This window comes from Corvus brachyrhynchos, unplaced genomic scaffold (assembly GCF_000691975.1).
Source record: "Corvus brachyrhynchos isolate BGI_N302 unplaced genomic scaffold, ASM69197v1 scaffold61, whole genome shotgun sequence".
NCBI classification, from domain to species: Eukaryota; Metazoa; Chordata; class Aves; order Passeriformes; family Corvidae; genus Corvus; species Corvus brachyrhynchos.
In genome coordinates, this window is record NW_008236478.1 from 1087320 (window position 1) to 1112665 (window position 25346).

General features: G+C 43.3%; 1 protein-coding gene across 1 annotated transcript in view; it reads right to left on the bottom strand.

Annotated features, from left to right (window-relative positions):
* The window catches only part of TLL2 (tolloid like 2), a 53693-nt gene that overhangs the window by 3871 nt on the left and 24476 nt on the right, over positions 1–25346 (bottom strand). The window contains exons 8-18 of the mRNA XM_008643878.2: positions 22779–22903; positions 18656–18771; positions 16714–16816; positions 13804–13920; positions 10282–10427; positions 9161–9356; positions 5773–5898; positions 3887–4047; positions 2329–2509; positions 906–1031; positions 2–84 (exon numbers count right to left, since the gene is read on the bottom strand). Of these exons, the coding sequence (XP_008642100.1) occupies positions 2–84; positions 906–1031; positions 2329–2509; positions 3887–4047; positions 5773–5898; positions 9161–9356; positions 10282–10427; positions 13804–13920; positions 16714–16816; positions 18656–18771; positions 22779–22903 (1480 nt within the window). The remainder of the gene's footprint in view (position 1; positions 85–905; positions 1032–2328; positions 2510–3886; positions 4048–5772; positions 5899–9160; positions 9357–10281; positions 10428–13803; positions 13921–16713; positions 16817–18655; positions 18772–22778; positions 22904–25346) is intronic.

A 25346-nucleotide genomic window follows, 5' to 3' on the forward strand; every position in this document is an offset into this window, starting at 1 on the left:
ACTCTTTCCGGCTGGGATACTTGTCAGGCCAGTTGGGACTGCTCATCATTCCCTCTGCACCACTCAGCTTGTGCTCGCAACCAGCTTGGGAGAGAGAAATTGCATTGGGGCAAGTCTCACATGGCAACCCTGTAGTGTCCTACATGGTCCTCTCTACCCACTGAGACCCTCTAGAGGGCAGAGACAGGGAAGGCTTCAGTCACCAAACGAGGCCTTTCAGTATTACTCCATAATTCTGGTGGGTTTGTCTATGCTTTTTTTGAGCTAACCTGGCAAATGGTGAAATGGACCATCTCACTCCCCTGGGCCTCATTAACCTAATCTATGTCCTCACACCCTAACCTATTCTCTGCTGCTTCACTTCATCTGCCCTGTTCCTAGGGCCATGATGTCAATCCCTCCAAGTGTTGACTTTGGTGCTATCTCAGCCTTGCATTGTCTTTCCAATCTGGAAAGCTGAATCAGCTCATGGAGAGGTCAGACAAGGACCAGAGACCATACCCAGGAAGGCCATGGGAGCACACAACAGGGATACGGGTGCAGGAAGAAAGGTAGTTTTGGCACCAGCAAGTGGTCAGATCAGCCCATCCTTTCTCTTCTGACTCAAACACAATAATTGAATGAAGCAGCAGTGACCAGTCTAATGATGATGCCCCACAACTGCTCCTTTTGCAAGTCCTAGTTCTCATCCCCACCCTGTCCATCCCCTATGGGCATATAGAGAGCAAGACTGGGGAATGGGAATGGTCCTGTTTCTAGGCAGTTTTTCAGCTAGCTGGGGCTTTTTCAGTGCCCTTGCCTGGTATGCTGTACAAACTTCCTTCCAGCACAGGGCAGGAAGCACCCTGAACCAAACCATGTTTGAAGAACCTTGGCTTTCCTGAGGGCAGGAGTGGGGACTTTACCTTCTTTACAGTCATGGCCGTTTTCATGCAGCATGAAGCCATTTTTGCACTGGCACATATAGCTCCCAAAGGTGTTGATACATTCGTGCTGGCAACCACCATTGTCTTTGGAGCATTCGTCCTTGTCTGGGCAGGATCAAACCAACAAACACTGAGTTGACAGGGACACAGGTTACCACAGTCACCAGCTGAGAGCCCCATACACAGGCTGGCACATAGCAGTGCAAATCTCCAACTCTACTGCTGGATTAGTCCAGTCAGCTTTTTAGCCCAGATACTATCCTCTTCAACTGCCTTACATTCCATAAAATGTATCACAAATGTGTTCTATTTTATAATGTAAGTTTATTGGTTAAAGACTCCTGTCTAAAAGAAACCTAGAGCAGTGTCTCATTCTTTAAAAATAGAGTCTAGGAAAAGCATCACACAAATTCACTCTTCTAAGTAAAAATCTACTTTATTTTCTCAAGTTCTTATGTGCTCTGCTGAGCCTCCATTTCTAAACAGCTCTGTCTGAGCACAAATAGCCAGGTGGTAAAGAAGATCTAAGGTATGAGCGGCTCCCTGAAGCTGAAATATGCCCCAGTGGATCTTCACTCCTGTGTGTTTAGGACTATGCATTCCTCAATCTCACTTTCTGAGCATAGGATCTGCTCATGGTTTCCAGACCAATTTAATTTATGAGACGTTTATCTCCAATTTTTCTTGGGACAACGTCCTCCCTAGATCTCATTAACTTCATCTGTCTCCTCATTCCCAAATGTATTTCTAGATGAATCATACCCACCTCATCCTTCCTCCTGTTAGATTTAATAAGTCAAACCCTTAGCCCTGATTCTACTCTGCACCTGTCCTAATTCAAAGCCATTTTGCCTGATCATTCTCCTCAAAAGCATTAATACTCCTAGGACTCTGCTGAAAATACAGAATGAAATTGAATTTCTACTTCCAAATGACATACAGTTAACCTCCAGAACAGCCTGCCAACAAGGTACATCACCGACACAAAGGATTGAGAACAGAGGATGAGGCGCTTCCACTAGTACACACTGCTTTGATGGAAATGATTGCTATACAGAACACTACTGGAAATTTTCTAAATCTTCTAGTTTCAGAGGAAAAAGCTTTCCTTTAATACTCTAGGAGCAGAAATAACTTCTAGGATTAGGTTCCACACTGCTTCCTGCTGTGGAAGGACTGGAGGCATTGATGCAACCCATGCATCTTACTGACACCACACTATGAAACTGGACCATACACTGCACTGAGAACCCAAGATGAAGGTGACACAGCACAGAGCAACCATACTTTTATGTTTAATGAACCATGCCAGGTTCTGACATGGTGTTAAAGAAAGTTCACCAAAACCAAGAGGTTCAGTCAGAGGAGACAGCTATGCAAGTAAAAGAATACAGTCACGTACCAGAGAAGTAGTGAACTTTAAAGCCTTTCTTGGAGACCGTGTTGTCTGATTTGAACTCCAGTCTCATGTTGTTGCCATGTGATGTGATTACTTCGGGCTTCTCTGAGCCGCAGAATTTGCCGTGTAGCTTGGAATCAGAAGCCAGCTCACTGCGAACCTCAACATAGTCATATTTACAGACCTGCAAAGAGAGGAAGAGATTTCTCAGCTCTGTGGCCTTGGAACAGAGCATTTCAGAGGAAAGGGACAAAGACTTCACTGAGAAGGAACAGAAACAGCCTTGTACTCAAATACACTCCCTAACTTGCCCAAAATCTCCTCTGTCAGTTTTCTTACCCCTTCGCTTGCTGCCCTGATCTTAAAGCATGGGTGTGTTTTTCAGAATAGCAAAGGTTCCACTGAATTTACCAAAAGCAATTATTTCCATCTTATCCAAGAACCTGACAGTGTTGAATGAACTTTAGCAGCCTCCTGAAGTAAGGAAGTGCCACTGCTCCCATTTACAGTAGGGAAACTCAGACCTGAGTGCTTTGTTCAAACTCCACCCTGAATGGCAGAGAACAGACTCTTTTACTGTTATTTCATTTATCCTTGAAGAACTCTACTTCATTGTTCATTTCCAACTATTTCCCTGCAAAGACAGCATGGGGAGGTGGGAGACGGGACACCTATTAGGGATGGAAAATACCTACTATTATGCAAAACTAGTAGAGAAAAGAAGCCCATTGTGCTGGTTTTGGCTGGGGTAGATTTAATTTTCTTCACAGTGACTGGTACTGGGCTGTGTTTTGGATTTGTGCTGAAAAAAGGGTTGATAATATCAAGATGTTTTGTTACTGCTGAGCAGGGGTTGCACAGAGTCAAGACTTCTTTTGCTTTGTGTACTGCTCCACCAGCGAGGAGGCTGGGGGTCCTCAGGGAGCTCTGGGAGGGGACACGGCCAGGACAGCTGATCCTCACTGACCAAATTCCATACCACAGGACATTATATTCAGTATATAAAGTGGGGGCAAGTAGAGGGAAGAAGGAGGAAGGGTAGACATTCAGAGTCACACTGTTTGTCTCCCCTATAAACTATTACATGTGATGGAGCCCTGCTCTCCTGGGGATGGCTGAACACCTGCCTACCCATGGGAAGTAGTGAACTAATTCCTCATTTTTCTTTGCCTGTATGCATGGCTTTTGCTTTTTCTATTAAACTGTCTTTATCTCAACCCATGAGTTTCTCTCACTTTTACCTTTCCGATTCTCTCCCTGCGGGAATCCCTCACTGGGGGAAAGTGAGTGAGCAGTTGTCTGGTGCTTGGTTGCCAGATTGGGTTAAACCGTTGCACCCACTTATAATAGAACAGCTTTAATCCTTCCACTCTAGAGAGAAAGCAAATCCAGACTTCAAGGGGAACAGTCACTGTTACTGGCATAACCATAACGAGGGTGGGAAAACAACCAAAAGCTCCACCAGTAAGACAGACCCTCCTCTTCCTTGTACCCCAAGGATTTATCCAGTTCTGCTTTAGCCAATAGTCCCACCTCCGAGATGCAGGGACTGGTTACGTACATCATTGCCTTCCAGCTCAAACACTTCGAACTGCAGAGAGATCCGGTACTGGGCTGGAGCTACCACCTGCCAGACGCAGTTTTTGTTAGTAGGATATTCCTTGGGCCATCCAGGGCTAGTAATGGTCCCATTGAGCTTGGTGATGAAGCCCCCACAGGCAGCTGGAGAGGCAATAAATGAACACAAGTTTTACTTGGTTCTGTTCAGACACACAGATTGGGCCACAGTGTTAACTAGCAAATGAACCAGATCCTGGTTGATGGCAAATTTCAAATCCCAGCCTCCAGAACAGGCTTAAAATGCTGGGAAGTGTGAGGAAGACAGAAACTTCATCTGCTGTAAATCACCAGTCAAATGCACCCAGTGAGGCTATGGCCCTGAGAGCCACCATATAAGATTAATTTCCTTTTTAATCTCTATCGTTGGGTTTACTGTGCATGAGTTGGCTTGACATGCGCAACACAGTTGTAAAGGCCAGCTTGGTAAATTCACCTACACTAAGTGCTACAAACCTTACTAATGCAAGTTTATCAGAAATGGAATAATTATAAGATAATGGAATCCTAGGGAAGACACTGCTGTCAACTCTTCAGTGGTTTATTATATATGGACTGCATCTTCTCTAGGGAAAGTTGAAGACAAAGTCAAGACTTAGCTCCACTATCCCATTTCCTTTAAAAATTTAGGATATCTCAGCTTCATCCTCTTGTGGGAAGGCAGGACTGTTACCTCAAAGGAGTAAACCTCAATTTGCTGCAAAATTCTATTTGCAACGAAGCAATTTTTTTCTTGCTGTTTCTTGAGAGTAAAGAGATATGGTCACACTTTCAAAACCCACAGGGATAAATTCTTTCTGTGTCTTGTTCCCAGCATAATTTTGCATTAATAGGACTATCCCAAGGGAGCAGCTTCGATATAAATAGAGTACCAAGCAAGTGGTTTTGGAGGAAAAAAAGCAATTTACTCTGATGTATATTGCTACACTTTCAAAGACTTTCTGCTTTGCCCACAAATGAAGTCTAAAATAGGAGGTTAAAAGTGAAGTTCAAAAAAAACCCTCCCAAGTTATAGCAACTGGCTTGCTCAAAAATGCAAGAAATTACTTTAAAAAAAACCCAAAAAGCAGCTTTCAAAACCCTTTTGCACACACCTAACTTGCTCTCACCAAGTCGATAGCACTCTTACCCAAACAGTTTGACAAAAGCAGAAATCAGGGCAAACCAGGTGATGTTGAGAGCACCATTGGCAGCATGTGGAGCTCCCTACATGTCCCTACAGACAGAGTTTTGAGACAAGAACAATGGATGGATTCTCAGCACACCAACAGCTGTATTGTTGGCAGAAGCAACACTTGTTGCATGAGATTAACTCTCTAGAAAGCTGACACAAACAGCTTCTATTATAGACACGTGTTTTTTTCCTCCATAACAGAGGGAGTAAAATTTTCTTCAGTATTGAGAAAGTCTGTTTTGCATGCAGACAAAACATTGATATTTTATTATATGAAGTATAATTCCTTTTTGAAAAACAAATAAATTCAGTTTTAGATTTAAAAACTTTGGTGCCACTCAATGGTTAGGTTGTTATGCCTACTTCCTTTATGCTGCACTGTGGGAGATCTGGTCTGAACAGCAATCTCTGGCCATGAAGGACAACTGGTTTTAGGGATGTTTATCAGTATAGAATCAGGATTTTTCGGGGTTTTTAACCAAAACTTGTTTTTCAATGGAAGGCATTAACAAAAAAAAAAAAAAGAAGCTGGGGAAAAATAAAGCAAAATAAAGAGGATGGAGGGGCAAGGAAAATAATTTCCAAGACTAATCAATTCCGTTATTAGCTGTAGTACCTATCCTATAGTCAGATGACTCAATCTGTGGATTACTTACCTTCACAGCTCTTTTTATCAGCTGTCAACTCATAGCCAGGCTCACAGGTGCATTTGTAACTGCCCAATGTGTTCTCACAGTGCTGCTCACACCCACCATTGTCCGGCAGAGAACATTCATCCATCTCTGTCAGGAGAAAGCCAGAGCAAGTCACACTTTCCTGACCACCCAAACACCCTGATATTCCTCATGCAACCCTTCTGGACAGAAGGAACAGAGCACTGACTGCCAAGCCAAGACTGTGGAGCAGGCACTGCAGCAAAGCTCACAAGTGCTGAAACACTTCTAGCACCAGAACCATAAAGGACTACCATTACTGCTACTAGCCACCAGTGCTTTTTCTAGACACGAGCAGGAGAACACAGTCTCCTGTAAAGACTTCACTGCCTTTTGTTCTCATATGCCATTTTTTTCTGCTTTGTTTCATTTGTTTTAAAAATCCTCACGGTCTTGAGTAACTTGAGCTACCAGGAACCAACCCATTATGGCACACACAGTAATGGAGCTGAGGGAGGTCATACCCCGTGGAAAGGGGGCAGCAAAGGAGCTGGCAGGACACGCACGTAGTTCTGCCTTTTCACAGGCACATGAAGTCTTGCTACCTTACACTTTGAAGTAACGTTCTTCAATCACATCTCAACAACCTGAACTAACATTTTAATATAAAGATAGCCACTGGCTTCTCACCCTGACCCCTGATTCCACATGCATCCCTTAATAGATGGTTTTATTAACATGGCTGTGGTGGGTTGGCCTCAGCTAGCAGCCAAACTCCCACCTAGTTGTTGGTCCACTCCCTGGCCCACCAATCCCATGGAATGAGGAAGAAAACAGGAAGAATAAGAGCAAGAAAGTTCTGAGTCGAGACAGACAAATTATCCACCAATTACTGTTCTGTTCAAACAGACTCAGTTTTGGGGAATTTAACTTAATTTACTGCCAATTAATATAAATATTTGAGTGCTAGTTTAGGTATTGGGAAACAAAAACTGAAAACAAATATGTTAAAACACTTAAAGAAAATACCTTCTGCTTGCCTTTCCTGGCTCAGCTTCATTCCAGGCTCCTCTCCCCCTGCCTTGTACCCCCACAAGTTACACTCAGCCCCTGCAGCAAAACCAGGGTTGTGCAAAGGCAGGAGGGGATGAGGAGCCACAGGCAGTACATGACCCTGCTGCTACTTCTCATTCTTCTCCCCTGCTCTAGGTAGATGAACTAACATTTTAACCATATACAAAATAGGCTTCAGTGACACAAACAACTTGTTGCCAAAATGAAGATAACTAACAAGAATAATCCTGGAGATATCGCATGAGATATACCTGACTGGCTGGAGATGAGGTAATTGCTCTCCATATCTTCCTGGCATTGTCCCTTGGGGGTGACCAATGGCTTACCCTCTCTAAGCTGATTGCAAGTTTATTTTCTCTGAAAAGTTAGACATTACCACTGCATGTTCTCACAAAGCATAGCATTCAATTCCATCCTTAACTCTGATTTTTTTTAGGCTAAGTTATTTTCTTTCAATGTTGTAAGACATTTAATTGAAGCCCTATTCCTTTCATAATTAATTAAGGCAAAGCTTACCCATTGCTCAATCAGCTATGAGAAGCAGTCTGAAGAGTGCCTGCAGAGCCATCTACTTTGATCCTTTTGCTCATGGAGTGTCTGGTAGTCACAAGCCTGCTGGATATGGAGGTAGGGACTGCAGACTTCAGATTCCAGCTTGAAACTCCACATGTAGCCTGCAGGTGTGTCTACCCAGCTTTTGCACACAGACATCAGCTCTGCCCACAATGCCAGCTGGCTAGAAATTGTGCAGCTATGACTACTGTGATGCTTGGTCCAAGCAAAAACACTTTACTCCTCAGCTGAATTTACTAGCATGGACTTAAAAACATCCTAACCATCCACAAGCTACGTGGTTTCTGGTTCAAACATGAGAAATCTGAGCAGACACTGGAAGATGTAGTCTGCCAGCAAAAACTCCACAGAAAATACTTGTGTCTCCAATTGAACTAGTGTACAAGTTAACACATTTTTACATTAAAAAAAAAAAACCAAACAAATTTATTTCTGACTATCTGTATTACAAAAAAAGCACCTCAGGTTCCGGTTTATAAGTTTCTTCCCCTACAAACTTGTAGATGAACCTCAGATTTTAGAGAATGATTTGCTGTGTCTCCATGTAGCGCTAATCTCTGAAAGACATCTCTGCCACAGTCAGCCTGCACTGTTCACTCCTGAAAGGAGCCAAAATGTCTTTAGGAAGAAGTATTCTCTGTGCCTTTATGGAACCGTAGAAATTTAAACAAGGAAGTCTAGGTACTGCGAGAGTTGTCCAGGGACTGAGATTAAATGTCACAGTAAGTATTTGCCAGTGATCTTGCAATCACCCTTTGTCACAGTCCATTAAGACCTCTCAAATTTACAGGCCAATATAATCTGTGAATTCAGCTTAATTTAACTTTTTCTTTTTTTGCACATAAGTGCATGGTTTAAGAACTACAGGTTATAAATTATGACATTTTATGGCTTGAATGGTGAATAAGTGAATTCATGGGATAGACTAGTCTGAGCAAAGGGGATTGAGCCCTGACACATTTGTTTAAGTCTTAAGTTCATGAAATAAAGTTTAATTCACAGAGTACATTCTCCTGAAAATTTGTGAAACCTAAATAGACCATGACACCCTTAACATGAGACAAAAGTTAAGGTATAAATAAATAAAGGACTTATGCAATCCAAATATTGGCATTGTAACTATTATTTCTGTACAACTGTCACTGAACTTAAGACAAACATGACTGTCTTCCCCCCAGCAGCTCCACAGGTATTTTCCCAAGCAGTTAGATATTTGGTTCTTGCCTCTATCAAGTCACCAGGATCCTGGTAAAGGACCATGTCTAAGGTCCAGCTCTTAAAAAGAGAAAAAATTTTAAAATCTTAGTCTTACTCACATCTTCCTGAAGAGAATCTCAGTTTAGGAACACATTTGTGTCCTAAAGGTCTCAGTATTCTTTTTCTGGGACTCTACTTGCATTCAGATTTACCCTCACTCCAGACGTTTGTTTTGGAATAGAACTTAAGCAGAGAGCTGTCTTTAACACTCCTTGTGCGGTATTACTACTTCTTTGGGAATGTCAGTGTCCTCTAGCATGGCTAAAGGGAGGTAACATTCTGTCCAGCTGTGCAATATCTATGCTGACACCAGCCCAGAGTTGCTTTCTGTCCTAATGAAGGAGGAGGTGTTCCTGTCTCAGCATCGATGACAGTCGTACAAACAAATCTTAAGTACAAGCAGATAGAATGATAATTGGTCATTTGTGGATGGCTTAAGGGATAAATAGTCCCCAGCTTTGACTGTGAGAGGGACTAGATCACATACCTCTAAAGAAATTTGCTGCAAAGCCTGCTTTATTGATGGTTGCATCAGATGCAAACTTCATCCATACTTTGTTTGAACTGGATTTGATGTCTTCTGGCTTCTCGTAGCCACAGAAGTGGCCGATCAGTGGGCTCTGTTCAGTGAGGCCATCTCGGATCTCCAGGTAGTCGTAGGAGCACGCATCATGCCATTCAATCTGCAACAGGAAAAGTGTGTGCCTCTACCTCACTAGGAAGAGTTCTTCCAGCCAGGCTAGTGACACAGTTAGACTTTGGCCACAGATCAGTTCCCCAAACAACTGGCTACAGCTAAGTACTTGCTGTGGCTGCCACTGAGCTCTTCTGCAGTTGAAACTGCATTCAAGCCTAGGCACATCTCAGTTCTGCTGCTACTTCATGGCTATCCTGCGGTGAAACCCAGCCCCTGATTATCTACAAACTGCTTTTGCATGAGAAGCTGTAAGAAACAGAGCAGAACTACAAACAAAAAGGTTCAAGGAATAGCTGTGGGGAGGTAGCAGTGTCAGCCCTTCACAAGACAAGCATGGTGAGTGTACACAAGCCACAGGAGCCTGTGGAATAGATGGGATTTATGCACCAATCAAGGTCCTGTCCACTCCTGTCTCTGACTTAGCATCTTAACAGAGGCTGATCACTGGCATGTAGCTAAGAGCGTAAGACATCCTATAACCAGTAGAGGAAAACTTCTTGTGAGCTCTTCAAAGCCTGTCTGCCATCTGGGAACACAATGTTTCTTTGGGGAGTCACATCCTGCAATCTAACAAGCCCCAGTGACACCAACAAGTGTATTTTGCCTGGATTGTGACCATTTACTTCCATTTGATCGGAGTGAAAATTTAAGGACTCATGAGTCTCTATTTAACATCATCAACACTTTTGAGTCCCTTCTAATTCTTTCTGTCTAGAGTAACAGTTTTTGAAAACTCAGCATATTTTAAACTTGGCTTCAAAATCTCTGAGCAAACGTTTGGTAAGGTAAATGATACTCTGAAACAGCCAAAAGATTTTTTTATTATTATTACTATGACTTTCTTATTCATTTTGAAGGATCTATAGAGGCAAAATAATACCTGTAATATAATATACAATGACATTTCTCACCTCAAAGGCTTGGAATGTGATTCCTATGTGAAAACCCTCAGAAACTGTGATCTTCCAGATACACTCTTTGGAAGGTCTGTAGTCGTCTGGGTAATTGGGAGATTGGATCTGACCAGCATCTTTGTGTATTTCTCCACCGCAAATAGCTTCATAAAAAAGAAACAGAGATTGCAAGTTTCTCTATAGGTAAAGGCTGCTCCATACGTACCTTTCTCATCAAATCTGTATCAGTATCGCTTGCTATACAAAAGCAACACACAAGTCATGGAAGTTTTTACAAATCTAACACTTTGTCTTAATGACAGTGTCTCCTATCTTGCTGTGCTCATGTCCTCAGAAGGTGAGCTCAGTGGGCCAGATAATTTTTATAAATTTCTGTTATTCATACTCCTGCTCACCTTCATATCTGCTTGAAACCTGCTACCAGCAGTAAGAACCAAGAAAAGGGGGGGGCTGGGGGGAGGGGGAGTTGCAAATCAAATCCAGCCACACGATGGCAATATTAACAAGCACAACCTGAGCTGCTCACCACCAGACCATCAGGCTGACTGCTGTGCATGAAAAATTCAGTTTTAGCGCCAAATGTAAGAATAAGTTTAAATACTAAAATAGAAAATTTAATGAAAATCTAGTTTAATACAAAGCTAGTAAAGACCTTGAAGACAACAGCAGTTCAGAAAAATTGTCTGCAAGACTATGTAGGCAATGAAAGTAAGATCACAGGCTAAAAGCTGTGTTACCCCATGATGCACAATGCACATCTACAAAATACATGAATGTTTTGGCTGTGCCTAAAGCCAAGGAAACAAAAAGCACCAGCAAAAAGTACACGAGAGATGGTACTGCAATGACACCTGCCAGATATCAACCATCCTCACCCTTGGCTTCTCCCCACAAGGCACTGCATTAGCAATTCAGATATGGGCTCCCTGTAGCGTCCTGCAAATTGCTTGCATTGGTTAACACTCTCTTGGTTTTGCATTGTAAGCTATTAATGTAACCGAGTTAAAAGCACTGCTTCATTAGCCCAGAGGTAACCTCTTTCTTACAGAATCAGTGCTAAAGCACCAGCAAAGAGTTGCACCCAAAAATTCAGCTGCAGAGCACAATTTAGGTTGCAATTTGAGTTCGTATATTCAGAGCTACAAGTGGTGCTTGAGAAAACCTCTGAAGGACCCTTTAAGAACTGTCTCCCTCCCCTAACAGAAAGAGGGCTACAAGAGCAGAGGACTTTTTTCTAAGAGCCATGAAACTGACAGCCAACAAATAATACCTTCTCTATCCACTGCAGAAGTTCACACTAACATACAGCTGGGCGTCAACTATACTTGGAAGAGCCTTGCTGCAAAATGGAAAGAACATCTGCTGGTGGAGCCTGAGAAGACAATAGTGATGGCAAACTCGGGGCTGTCAGCAGTGCTGTAGGGCAAAACCACCAACATCTTCCCTTCTTCAATCTTATGAATGAAAGGGAACAGAGTGACTGAATTAAGAGGACACTTTTACTAAATAAACTGTCATTTAGTATCAAGTAATTCCACCATCACGTGGTTACATGCTTCCTCCTCTTTACTCCCAACTTCTGAAAACTTTAGAGCCAAGACTTGGAGGAATCCAAATCCAAAAATCAGTCCTCACCCACAGTTTCCAGAAAAGTTCAGATGCACTGTCACTAAAGCAAAAGACAGAGAAGCAGTGCTAAATGTGAGAGAGGCGTTCAAAAGCAAAAGAGGAACTAACAGCAACAGAGAAAGATTTTGGACAAAAATTAATAGAAAATTAAAGACTTATAGGCAATCCCTCCTGGAAACAAAAACTACCTTTATTGCCTAAGCACAGAAGTCACAAAACAGCTGAGCAAGACTTTGCAAAGGGCAAAAGAAACAAGCCATTGTCAGAGCTTGCTTAAGAGGGAAAAAGGGATTAAAGAAGATTTTTGGAAAATCTCCTATTTCAGTAAATAAATTATGGAGAGAGATGTAGATAATCTCACTACCTGCTATTCTGACAAGAGGAGGCTGAGATAAGAAAGGAACTGTGCAATGGGCCATTACTGTGTCTGTAGCACAAGCTGGTTTATACCAGTCATACTCTGTGCTTGCTGTCAGGCATAGCCATAGATTTCATAGCCTTCCAATGGGAAATTTCTTGCAGGAAATGGTTATATAAAAAGCCACTCCTGAAGAGGCAGGAAAATATGAACTTGGAGTTTGTTCAACCAGTAGATGTACATTCTGCCTTCAGTTGCTCTATTCAAAAGTCAAGTGAAGCAAGCTTGTATTTACTAAATCTTTAGGGATCTTTTATTAATCAACAGGAAATATGGGAAATTGTCAAGGGAAAACAAAGTCACTTTGCAAAGTGACTTTGGAATGCAGCCAGTGTAAAATTTTTTTCTTCCAATACCATTTAGCAATATGAAGGATGATGCCATCCACACTAATTTGATCACTTCTAATTCCAACAAACTACCATAAAGGGGGTGTTACAAACCACATGGTCCAGGCAACAGCTGCTTTTCAGGAGGGATGTTAAAAAAAAAAAAAAACAACATCAGGCAAGATACCTCTGTCTCTGGGGCAACAATTCCTACAGAAACCAGATATTTCTCCTGTGAAACAGATTTGTTAGCCCCAAACTGCTGTGAAATCCTCATATGCTTTATTTGCACTTCCCCAACAGTCCCATGTTTGCTTTGCTTCCCTCTGTTAGTATCATTATTCATGAGTTTATGGCACACTTGGGCACTGGGCTTCCAGCATTATGCTTGTTCCTGTGGCTGAAGAAAGAAGATGATGCAATGCTGGTACCAATACAGTCAACCTCAATACTGTTGACAACACTGGTATTTCTAAGAAAAATGCCTGCTGCACAGAAAACAATGAAGGCTTTGAATATATTTTAGAATCATTGTTGCAAAAAAATAAGCATATATGGAAAACAGAAGTTACTGATTTGTAATGACTGTGGTACTATTGCTTCCCCTTCAAAGTGGTTTCATCATCTCAGTGCTATGCAAATTTCTAAAATACCTGACCTATAGAAGATCTGACATACTGATTTCCAACCTTCTGTGAGTAAAACATACAAGGGAGAAACAAAAGAACAATCTTTGCATCTGAGAAAACAATCAATCAATCAAACAAAAGACAATCTGTATTAAGTGATATAAAATGTATGATCCCAAACAGAACTTTGCCTGTTAAAACACTGAAAGAAACTCTTGCTCCACACAATGCTGCTTACAGGGGCAGGTTAGAGCAAACAGAACCTGGCCTAAGTATGGAAGCTATTGCTTTGTGTTGCCAGCTTCTTGTGCCCCCCAAAATGTGATGATCTAATTGGAAAATCCATGTCTTGTCTACTGAAACAAGCCACAAAATCTGCCAATTCCCATAAAAACAAGAGCGTGGCTGTATCTAACTACACAGTGCAGCAGAACTCCTGCTGATCCCATAAAACCCCTGCATCCTGTTCTGTCTGCTCTGTACAATGTGACAGACTTCCAGCTAAGGGCTGTACCTTCATAGACCACAAAGAAGCCTTTGCCCAGGATGTTACTGCTGCTCCGGAACTCGATCCACAGCCTGCTGTCCGTGGAGATTACTGGTTCAGGAATCTTGTCACCGCAAAATCTACCTAGAAGGCAGGAAAGAGACAATGAAGATGTCTATGAACTCCTGAGGGACAGCACAGCATAACAGGCACCTGTGACTCTGGGAAGCAAAGAGTCTTGGCTTAAAGGAGTGTGCTTCTGTAAAACACCCTTTCATTCCCATAACTTGTGCTTTTGAATAAGTTTCTCTGTCCCCCCTCCATTAATTCATATTCTTTTCAATTATTAAGTGAATTAAAGTTCTCTTCAGCTAGGAGTAGAAGCCAGTAGTTACGGATGAAGCCTCTATTGCCCTGGTAAATTCAAAAGGGCTCTTGTCTTGGTCACATAATTCAGCAATTGAGCTGTCGTGGTGGGGAAGCATCACCCTGTCCTTCTAGAGATGTGGCATTAGAGAATGTCCTTTCCACCTGCTAAGCCTTCAGCACTTTGCATACAGGAGCAAATAGTCCAAGTCAAACCAAGGGCAGGACGTGGCCATGCTGATGAGAAAAAACCCCTTATTTCATTTTCTGCTCAACAAATCCCAGTTAAGCTTCTGCAGTCATTTAACTTCTTTCAAGAGAAAGAGACCAGGAGCCATCTTTCTCCATGATTCCCCCAGCTTTGAGCTCTTTGGCATGTACCAGCACTGGTAAACTCTCAAATTTTGCTAGTAAGAATGAATCCTGAAACAGAACAACTGCAGATAGCATTTGCAGCCCAGACAACCTCAGCAACCCCTATTTGGTTCTCCTCTATCTATTAAAGCCAGAAGCTCCTCACAGAAACAGAGCGAGCACCAAGTACACACTGATAGTCAGGGACCTGTGCTTGAGCTTGCACAGAGCAAACACGGTTTTACACTTCAGCTGACACCAGCAGGACTATACACTGAATTCAACATGGTCTTGGCACCCTGCCCAACTGAATCCCAGTCAGAATTTGACAGAGGCAGAGAGTAGCTCTTCAGGTTGAATTCAGTCAGAACAGTGGTGATAGGGATCCTGGCCTTCCAACACCAGGCAAAGGCACCTTTGAACAATTTCCACTGGGTAAAAACCTGGTTAATGCCTTAAGACAGGATCTTATTTCCCAGTAATTGGCTGGGAATGGCAGTTTCACTGACAGCTTTTTGTTTTTTGCAGAATCACCCACCCAAATATTATCTTGGACCCAGCTTTACTCAGCTACTATTGTGCCCCCAACCTGCCCAGTGCTGTTGAGGCAGTGTGACAGCCCTGCAGCATATCAATAGCATCTCCCACCTCCACTCCCAAAGGGGATGCTAAAAACAGCATCAGCACTGCAAAGCTCCTTCCTCTAGGGTCACTGAGCAACTTCCTCTTGGATTTAGACTTGGAGTTTAACAAGGGTGTCAAGAAGAGGAAACGCAGATGAGGAACAAGAATGAGCAAGCTCCTCAGAGTGTGATAAAGGGCCCATTCATAAAAAGTTATACACCATTTAAAGGCTGGGTTTTCACACACTTCCCTGGGAAAATATGCAGCACACATGTATTTTTTCTCTCCACAAGAAGCCCATGCTTTCACAACTCACACTAATCCCCCTCCCCACCCCCTGCTGAATTGCCGTCTGCCTGCCTCTTCTGACCTAATTTCATGGGCTCAGCCCCATGCAGGAGCCATGGCCACTCATGCAGCGTCTCCTTCCAGATGGAAACGCTCCCAAGTCCACCTGCACTAGGGGGACAGGGAGGTGCTTGGCTTCTGAAGTACCTTTAAATTACTCAGCAGAAAAAAAACAAACGAGGAGCTAAGTTGCAGTTGCTGGAGCAATGTTACCTGATGCATATGCAGCAGAGAACAGCAATAAATGCTGCCAGCTCCAAAATAAGCAGTAAACAGTAAAACCAGCTGCCAACTACACTGAAAGGTAGGCCCAATGAAACCTGGGAAGCAGCATGGCTTCAGCCTCAGCACCTCACCTGGTACCAGGGCTAGGATGTCCAGTGGGGCCAAGGAGAGCACCCAAACCTCTCTAAACCCTCTGACCCAACGCTGACTAGCCCAGTTCTGTTCTGCAGCATGGGATGCAGCCCCTCTAACACAGCTGGGGATGCTGCTCAACCCGATTGCTTCTTTCCTTTTAGGCAGAAGGGGCTGTTTACAGTGCCACATTTTACATGTTTGGGACACTGAGCTTAGGGGATGAGGTCAGGATCAGAGGCAATGGCAAAGTAGGTGGGACTCCTGAACCACTCAGGTTGACAGAAGGCCTGCAGGTATGATAGCAGGAGGCAGAGAAACAAGGAGGATACAGAGGAGCTGCACTTCCTAGAGATCTCTGGAAGCAGGAGCAGACTGGAGTCCTTGCACAATTTGACACTATAGGCATGGTCTAGCAAGTTCCCTGCTAGGAGTACAGAGGCTCAAAGTACAGAGTACTGTGTATTTGTAAACACAAATACATGAGAAATAATGGCTGGAGCTTGGGTCAGGAGTTGTGCAGCTGCTTCATTCTGACTGCCTGACAGTTCTTCCCTGGACTTAGGAAAAAGCAATAATAAAACTCCAGAGACGACATTTTTAGTCCCAGCCAGGGCCCTGGCTCACTTCCCTCCCCGCCTCATTTCTCAAGCTGGAAAAGGAAGGAATAAAGCCTTTGCAACCAAAAGGCTTGGAGCATGGATCATTTGGAGTGAGTACAGCACACCGACATCTCTGGATGGAGACACTAAGGGATGGTCAGTGCACTGGCTGGACCTAGGCTCCTTCCAAGTAAAGGAAAGTTTGTTTCTGTTTGTTTTCCCCAGCCACTCTCCAAAGCATCAAGAAGAACACACTAAATGCAATTAAAATGAAATAGCTACTCACCCAATAATGGAGCCTTCCTCCAGTAGCCATCACGCACCTCCACATAATCATACCAGCAAAGGCGACTTTTAAATAGGTCCATCGATGTGAAATTTAACATAATCTGAAAGGAGAGATTGCACATTTCTCTTTGGGGAGGGAGTTACTGTAAAGAGAAGACCCTACAGATTGTTTCATTTTTGCTATAGTGCTGCATAAGTGAAAATGCAGGCAAAGACAGTAGGGATGTGTGTGGGATTTGTACACCACCTTTTGTCAAAAAAGAAAGGCTTCTCAAAGTATTTTAATGAAACCATGACAGTACATGACAGCAGACAGCCCTTTACTATCAACTCTGTAATTCAAAGTCAATACCCCTCAGTTACTTAAACAAAAGCCCAGTTTGGATTTTTAAAATTAAAACCTAAATCTTTGGTTTTGAGTAATGTGAACATCACAGAGAAAGACATTGTCACAAACCACACATGTTCAGGGTCTATACCTGCATAAAAATGATACTTGCAAGAAATATCTGATTTTGCTAATTAGGTTCCACATTCTGACCATCAGACTCACCATCATTGTGATGCAAGTGCATTCAGTGGCTTTACCAAACAGAGCTTGGCATAAAAATGCTATTATTTTGGTCTCCTTCCTCTGTGAGATGGATCATGGGCCTTGGTCTGGGAGGTCACCTATGGAGGTCACTGTTGAAGTGTACTTGTATTTTTTCCTTGCAAGATTTGACCCATATATTCATTTACACCCATAATCTGCACATAGTCACAGAAATGTCTTTACTTTTTTCACATTTTTGCAGTATTCTGACTTTGGAGAGCAAAAGGAGATTCATCTGTTTCTATACAGATGAATTCTATAAGCCCAATATCTGTTCTCAGCTAACACCTCAGTGCAACAATTTGCACCAATCACTGCATTGGATTAAACAGGTAAATTGAAGCATTTAATCTGAAATCAATTCTTTATTTCCTTTTTTAACATTAGTGGTTCAGCATTTAGGTGCTGGGTCCTTCCCGACACAACTCTGAGGAGGCAGAGAAGCAAAGGGAGAGTTTATAGTACGATGGACACCACGAAACTCTCAGTGCCACTGTTTTCAAACCTGGACAGCTCTTGGCCCTCTTGCCCCAGCGATGCTCTCCCTGCAGCTGATGGCAGCAGCTCAGCATGGCATGGGACTGGGCTTGCAGGTGACACAACCAGGTCCTGGAGCCAGGCAGCTGCTGCAAAACGAACAAGCTCTGCGCTTCTTTGTCCGAGTCTGAGTCTTAAGCATGTCTTGAGGGTGATCCTCAGCAAAGTCACTCTGCCAAGGAGCTCCCAAGCTGGGCTGCTCATTCTTGCAGTCTGGTATGGTGTGAAAGGCCTGAGGGGCTGGTGTTACTGGATTAAGGAAATTTTGCATTTCTACAGGAAGATCAATAAAACAAAAGGAGCTGGGAGGAAAGTGGACAGGGTGGGTGATTGATGCGCAGCGGGGCTTGGTGTTTCAGGGCGGGAAGTGGAAGTTCCCTGACAGGGACATTATGCCTCTATGACAGGGGCAGGCCACGGATGTCACTCATGGCTCCTCAGCTCACTTCAGGACCCCAGACTGCAGCACATTTTATCTAACTCATCTGACTGGCTTTGGAGTGTGTGCTTGCCAAAGCTAACAGGTGGCAGGAAATGTCCAGGCAGGGGTTAGTCTCAAACTGAGAGGAGGATCAGAAGTCAACACATGGCCCAGATATGTGAGGGGCTCTGCTCCAGCATCACCACTTCTCTCCTCAAGAATGTGTGTTCTTGACTCCATCTCTCTCCTGAGTGGTGCTCAGGAGCATTTCCAGGCTCCACACACCAGGCATACAGAGATCTTCTGGCAGGTAGTAACACTGTCATCACAGGCAAAACCTCACATGAGGGAAGTGCAGAGTACACCTTGTGCTGCTGTGGCACCTACCTTCTCCCCTGGGGTCACTGAGATCCTCCAGACACAGTGGGAATAGGAGGGGTAGCCATTTGGAAAGCCAGGGGCTGAGAAATTACCTGATGAGTCTTGCAAGGTCTCTCCACAAGCTGCAGGAGAGGGGAAAAAAACCTGTCAAAAAGGAGTGACTCTGAAACACATCAGGGTCTACCAAACTGTCTGCTCATGGCTGCTGTGTGCAGGTCGGTGGCTGGTAGTCCAACAGTGCTCATTCATGGTACTGGCCAAAGGTCATTGACCAGCTGAGACCTTGCCAAAGGGGTGACGTGAAATTCGTCAGAATTTCTGGGATAGAAGATGATCAGTGCAAGGACACAGAGGAAACAGCTTCCAAAGAAGAACCCTTCTTCCTTCATCTTCTTTCCACATGCCAGCACTTTCAAGTTTCAGCTGAGGAATATCTCATTCACTAATCAAATGCAAAGTATTAACCCCACCCCACCTCACAACCCCACACTGCTACCAGCAAAACTGTTTTCCCTTCATTACAAGCTGCTCAATGAGGTTCTCCTTAGTTACCACTGTAAGTTGTCTTTTTTTGGCTTAAAACACCCTAACAAAAGCAGGGCAAGCCCCACCGCCCTCATGCTGTGGCTGCCCAGCACCTTCCTGGCTTCTGTGCTGCACAGGACTACATATGAGCACAGCAGCCCATTGGTCTCCAACTTCCTGTTTTGCAGCCTGCTGCAGTTGATGAAATGTAGACCCCAGAGCGACTTTTGGGAAGCAAGGAATATGCACATGCATATGCTCCTTCAGGGAACTGCAACTTCCAACATCTGGAAAAGCTGTGACTACTGTAATTCTGCTCTCTGAGCCAGGATGACTGAGCTGGAACAAGGAGTGACCATCCACATCTGCAGAGCAGCTGGCTGGCTGGGTGGGAGGACCACAAATATCAAAGCTCCCATTTCCTTGAGACTGCCCACTAGACGCATCCAAATGTCAATTGCAAGGAGCAGGGACCTTGACTTGCCTGCTTCCCAGTTGTTTCTCCCATTTCATAACCAACTGATATTATAAAGCTGCCCTGGATCTGCAACTCTGTTTCATCAGACACAGTAAGGCAGCCCCCAAAAATCCCCAATGAAGCAGCAGTGCTTTGAAAGATCTGACAAGGCCTTCCCTTTCTCATGGAAGTACCAGGGGTTGTTCCTCTGCTTGATGCTATCACAAGCTAATTTTGCAGCCATGATTACATTTAGATGGGCGGGTTGGCAGTTGGAGATTAAGAGAGACTGATTCCATTGAAAAAGTTTAATATGTTCAAGCAGGGGAGAAGGAGTCACCTAGCCCAGAATTTCTTAATTTCCCTAAGGAAGTTTGATCCACAGCTTGACAGATCAGACTAGATGAACAAATGTGGGGACACAGAAAGGGGTTTTTAAATATTTTTTTTTAAATAAAGAGGGAATTCCAATCCATAACTCACCAGGATAAATAAATGTTCTTTTTCTCTGCTCAAAAATCTATTTAAACAAACATGAAATGATAAAGGGAGCTCCAAATCATGCAAAACACGCACAACATGACCATAGTGACACAAGATTATTGTCCTCGGCTGAACCACAGTGAAGGTGAAACACACACAACATGACCATAGTGACACGAGATTATTGTCCTCGGCTGAACCACAGTGAAGGTTTCCAACAGCCCAGACTTAATTCTCCCAGAGTGCAATTACACAGCTACTGGCAAGACTCTGTAATTATGGAACAGGTAAGAATGATGCCTTCAAATAAATACCTACTTTTATTCCCTTAATCTTGTCTAGCCTCTGTTTTCAGGTAGCCACCACTTCAAGGCATCACTACTGTATCTACTTGCAAAGACTACGTTGCTGAAATATGCAAGGAGACCTATCTAACTCTCCGACCCTTGCAGAGGAAATCCCCAGACCCTGTGACAGGCTGGCCTTACAGCATGGAGGAAAGCGACTGCTTGCAGTGCAGGGGGAAGCACAACAGTGAGCAATGCATCTTTGTGGGTAGAGCACAACCTCTTGCAGAGCACTCTAAAAAGCAATATGACTGTACTCCACTTAGTAGCAAAGAAGCCAACAGGTCCAATAAGGCAATGGTTTGGTACTTCTGGGATCCAAGAAACTGAGCAGGTAGAAAGGAACAGAGGTGAAAAGCAAAGTAGAAAGGTGAATGCTTCAGAACTCATTTGTAAATGAAGCAGTTGAGTGATGGGCACTTGCAGCTCATCAGCTGGTTACTGGTACACTGCATCTTTTTGAAAATGCCCAGAGAACTGGAGGAGGTGATATAATGCAGGACCATTCTCAATTTACAGTTTAACCATTCCTGCACAATTAGCACAGCTACACAAGCCTTTTTCCTTTAGCACAGCACAAGACAGCAGGATAAGCTGTTTTAAAGCTTTTGTAGTGACTGCAGTCATCAAATCCTCAACTGTGCAGCCATAGCAAATTTAGCATTAACTACTATGTAGCAGACTGCATCTTGCCTTCCAGAAATTCCTTCAGCAAATTTCATTTGGTTCCACCTGGCCTGGCACTAACTTTAACCCAGCAGGTATAAGCTTTGGGGAATTAAGAGGAATTTGAAACAGCAGGGTTTTAGAATGGACAAGCTAAGTAAGCCCTAACTGTAGCAGCCACATGAACGCCAGTCTAATGAGCTGGAGAGTCCTGTTTCTTAAAACAGACACAGCAGTTGTTCTGGCTGATTTCAGTGCATACTTGTAACTCATCTTCCACCACACTAGCTCTATTTTTTTGGGATATATTATTAGGTATTCTCAGATGGAGACTCTCTTTCTAACAGGGAAGCCATCTGCCATTCAACTTCTGAATTATGTTGCTGCACTTTACCCTAAAATCCTTAGCTTGACTACTGAACATAAGCATAAGCGTCTTCATCCTAAAGTCTCGTTCAGACCCTGCTTGAACACACAGTTGAAGTCCTTTGGTTTTGAACTCCTTTGCTTTGTATTTTGCAGAGGAAGAAAACTTTTAAAGCCACAGATTCAAATGGCAGATGAAGATGTTAATGTCATTAAATATACTGCACTTCTTCTCCTCAGATGCAACCTGTGTATATATTTTGATGCAAAGAAAAAAAGAAAACCAAAGCAGAACAACAGGTATTTGAGAAAAATGTTTAGTAGGCCTAAATCTCTAATTATTTTGCTGCCAAATATGTTCTGAACTGCAATAACCTCTGCTAAAGCTTTGTGGGGAAAAAAAAGTAGGAAAAGTTCTACTTTGCAAATGGAAAACTTGAGACTCACAGAAGAGTCCTCATTTTAAAGAAAGTTGCTTTGTAGCTTTTAGTTAGTACCTCAGGCCAAAGTGGCTTTTCAGCTTGCCTTGAGAAATCTAACTCTGTAATTGATTCTTCCAGCTATGGGAATGAAAAGCCTGGTTGGATTAAGTCTGACTCAGTCAAAAAACATAGTGCAAAATAAATTAACCCCTAAACTAATCCGTGACATAATTTTGCAAGAACAACATTTTGTTCAACCAAAATCAATTTGAAGATAATGATGAGTGTAAAAAGAAAAATGTAATGATGAGGTAAAAAGCAAAAAAAGAAAAAAGGTTTATTAGAACTAATAGACCCAAAAGTTATACCACCCATTATAGGCTAAAAGCAATAATCCTTGAACATACAGACCCTGAAGCCCTCAGAATTAATTATGGACCCTTATGAATTCATACTTTCTGACCTCTTCTGCTGGATGCAGAAAAACAGTGGATTTGCACAGCAGCTATCCACCACTTTCCAGGGCCTCAGATGACCAGAAATCTTTCCAGCATTGTGCTAACTCCTAGTCCCCACTCTGTCTGTGGTCTTGTACATTGGTTTAATTTTCTACAAATACAGCCTACACTGGACCAATCTGAAGCCCTAAACCCAACAAGAATGTTGGCAAAATACTAACAGTAGACACATTTTTAGGCAAATTCACTTCTCCCCCACAGCTCCAGCCTAAAGCACTTGATAGTCCGTGTTTCCCAAGTCTCTCTCCTCAAAGGCATTGTTAAGATGCTCTTGAACTCCCATGCCTACCACATAAACCATGTGTCTATGATAAAGCAGGATCCATCTCCCCAGGCCATATTTACCTGGGCATTTGTACAACTTCCTTGCCTGAGCGATGTCTCCCTGGCTCAGGCGAATGCGCTGACCAATAGTTGGCCGGACCCCATTATCATCTCGACGGGGAAGGATGGTGTCAAGGAAAACTCCTCTAAAGGGAAGAGCAGAGAGACACAGAGCAGTGAAGCAGGGAAAGTGATGCAATGAACAGAAAGTAGTGCTGGCAGGCCTCCCACACCCATCCCCCTGGCCATATATCCCATGCTAACAAGCAAGAGTGGGGCAGCTTCTAGTAACTGCTAACTATCTCAGGACAGCCTTCTCACTACAGCAGACAGCTTCCAAATGTACAGGCAAGTCTGCCAAGCCAGAAAATTCCTCTTGGATAGCTCAAAACTGCTGCTGCCTCTGTTTGAGGTAGCACATTCCTTGCCATAAATCAGAAAAAGCAATGAAATATTCTTGCAGAAGGTTCATGGCACATCTGGCTCAGCAGGAGCACAGATCTGGCATTTAAGTCAAAGGAGCAGAGGGAAGGGGAATTTTCTCAGTAGCAGATGGGGTTGGGCTGGCAGTGACTGGGGCTGCCACAGACAAGAGGAAAAGATAATGTGCTCTACCTTTGTTCTGTATGAGTTTCCAAGCTAATAACTCTACTTGTCTCTGCCTCTTTTTACTTGCTACTATTTCTTCCATGTGCTTCACATTCAGGAGCTCTTTACTGCACTTCTGATCTCAGTCCAGTGAGGGATTTAAGCTCAGGCCTCACTTCTATCAAAATGCAGTCCATGCAGCCAAGCAAGAGCTTGCACGCAAGAGAGACCCCCAAGGGAGCATTAGGACTGCAGGGAGGGAGGGAGGGAATCAGAAACCTGAACTCCAGGTTGGCAAAATCCAAGCTCTTGCAGCCAGGCTGTCCAGTCCACAGGAACCTTTCACTGCACCCCTGAATGCCAAACAGGCTTGGGGATGCCAAGGCTAACACCGAGCTTAACCTTCAGCATCAGCTTAGTGAAGCAGACTGCTCTTCATGAAGGACAGGATATAACTGTCCAGAGAGTCCAATGGGAAATCAGGGCAGAAGCAATAACTTTAGTGCTGCCTAGTCCAGAGGTGGTAAGGGAAAGGGGGAAATTGTTTTGTAAATATTCAAACTGAAGAAAGAAATAGAAGGAAAGGAATTTAATCTGTTTTGAAAACTGGAATCAGCTGTTGCATGGGAGATGTTGGGGTTTTTTCAGCAGTAGAAAAATTCCTGATCAGCACCAAAATCAGTACTTACAAGATGTGAGGTGAGTCCATCAAATATTGATTTATAAATTCAGTTTGGCATTCTACATGCCAGCTGCATGCCTTGGACTGGATTTATTTATGTCTTGAAAACAAATCCTCCAATTCCAGAAACACCACAAACGTAGAAACAGGTCAGTTTGCTCAAAGTAAATTTTCAAGCCTCCTCAGGAGTTCATAGAAGAACTCAGCATTTGGCAGGGACATACTTCTGTGGCCTCTGAAATGCTTTCTGCAGATCTCCAGGCTCAACCAGGGAAGAATTACAGAATTTAACAGAAAAACCACCATTTGCACATGCAAACTTTTGATTCTTTTTCCCATTCCAGCCCTCACAAATGCACACTCACAGCCCTCAGCTTTCTGCACATAGTGTATACCTCAGGCACTGCTCACACAACACAAACAACCCATAACTTCAAACTAGCCTTGTTATCTGCCAAACACATTTTCTTCCAGAAGGCTGTACTCTAGGCAGATTTTTGGTTTTGCTTTTTCCTCCAACTGAATTTTTTTCTCCTTTCACATGCATTGCTGAACATGACTCCCAGCTACAAAGCAGTAAGTAGTTTCTCTCATTTTGCCATCAAAGGAACCAAGAACAGGAGTCTGCTTGGCCCAAACCACACAAGTTCCAGAAGTCCCATACTGTCCACCTAAACACCATCTGCTTAAAAACACTTCGAGTGTAAAGTTGCACATTTGGTGAGTGTCTCTAAAAGTGCAAATATTTTAATAAACACCAAACAGACATCATTAAACAAAGCAGCTCAGGAAATCTAACACCGGAACCATTCTTGAGCAGCATATCTAAACTCTCCTCCCAGAGGTAGGAAAAGACCCATGGATCCTGGATGCCCCATTCTCTTGCTGTCCAGGCATGAGCAGAACATGCATTAGCTGCCCAATGCAGTGGTAAGTCAAGCACAACACCCCACCATTCCTACCAGCGAAGAGCAACAGAGTTTGAGAAGAGACTTACAAGAGTCCTTAGCATCCACACAGTACCCTGAGTGTGCAAAGTGCCATGCCAATGCTATGAAATTATCAACTGATTTAGCAAATGCTAAATATTCATGTCCCAATAGATAGGGTAAAAAATACAGGTGCTTAAACAACACTCAAGGAAGCAGATATTCAAGGCAGTTTAAGAACTGAGCTGCAGGCAGCTACCGTTTGTCGCAGTTCTGTATTTTTATCTCCATGTGCAGAAGAGAGATTACATGACTCTTCTTCACGCAGTAAAACCTTTGGAGGATATCTGTATGTCTTGTGCAGGATTAGGACAGTGCATTGCAAATACA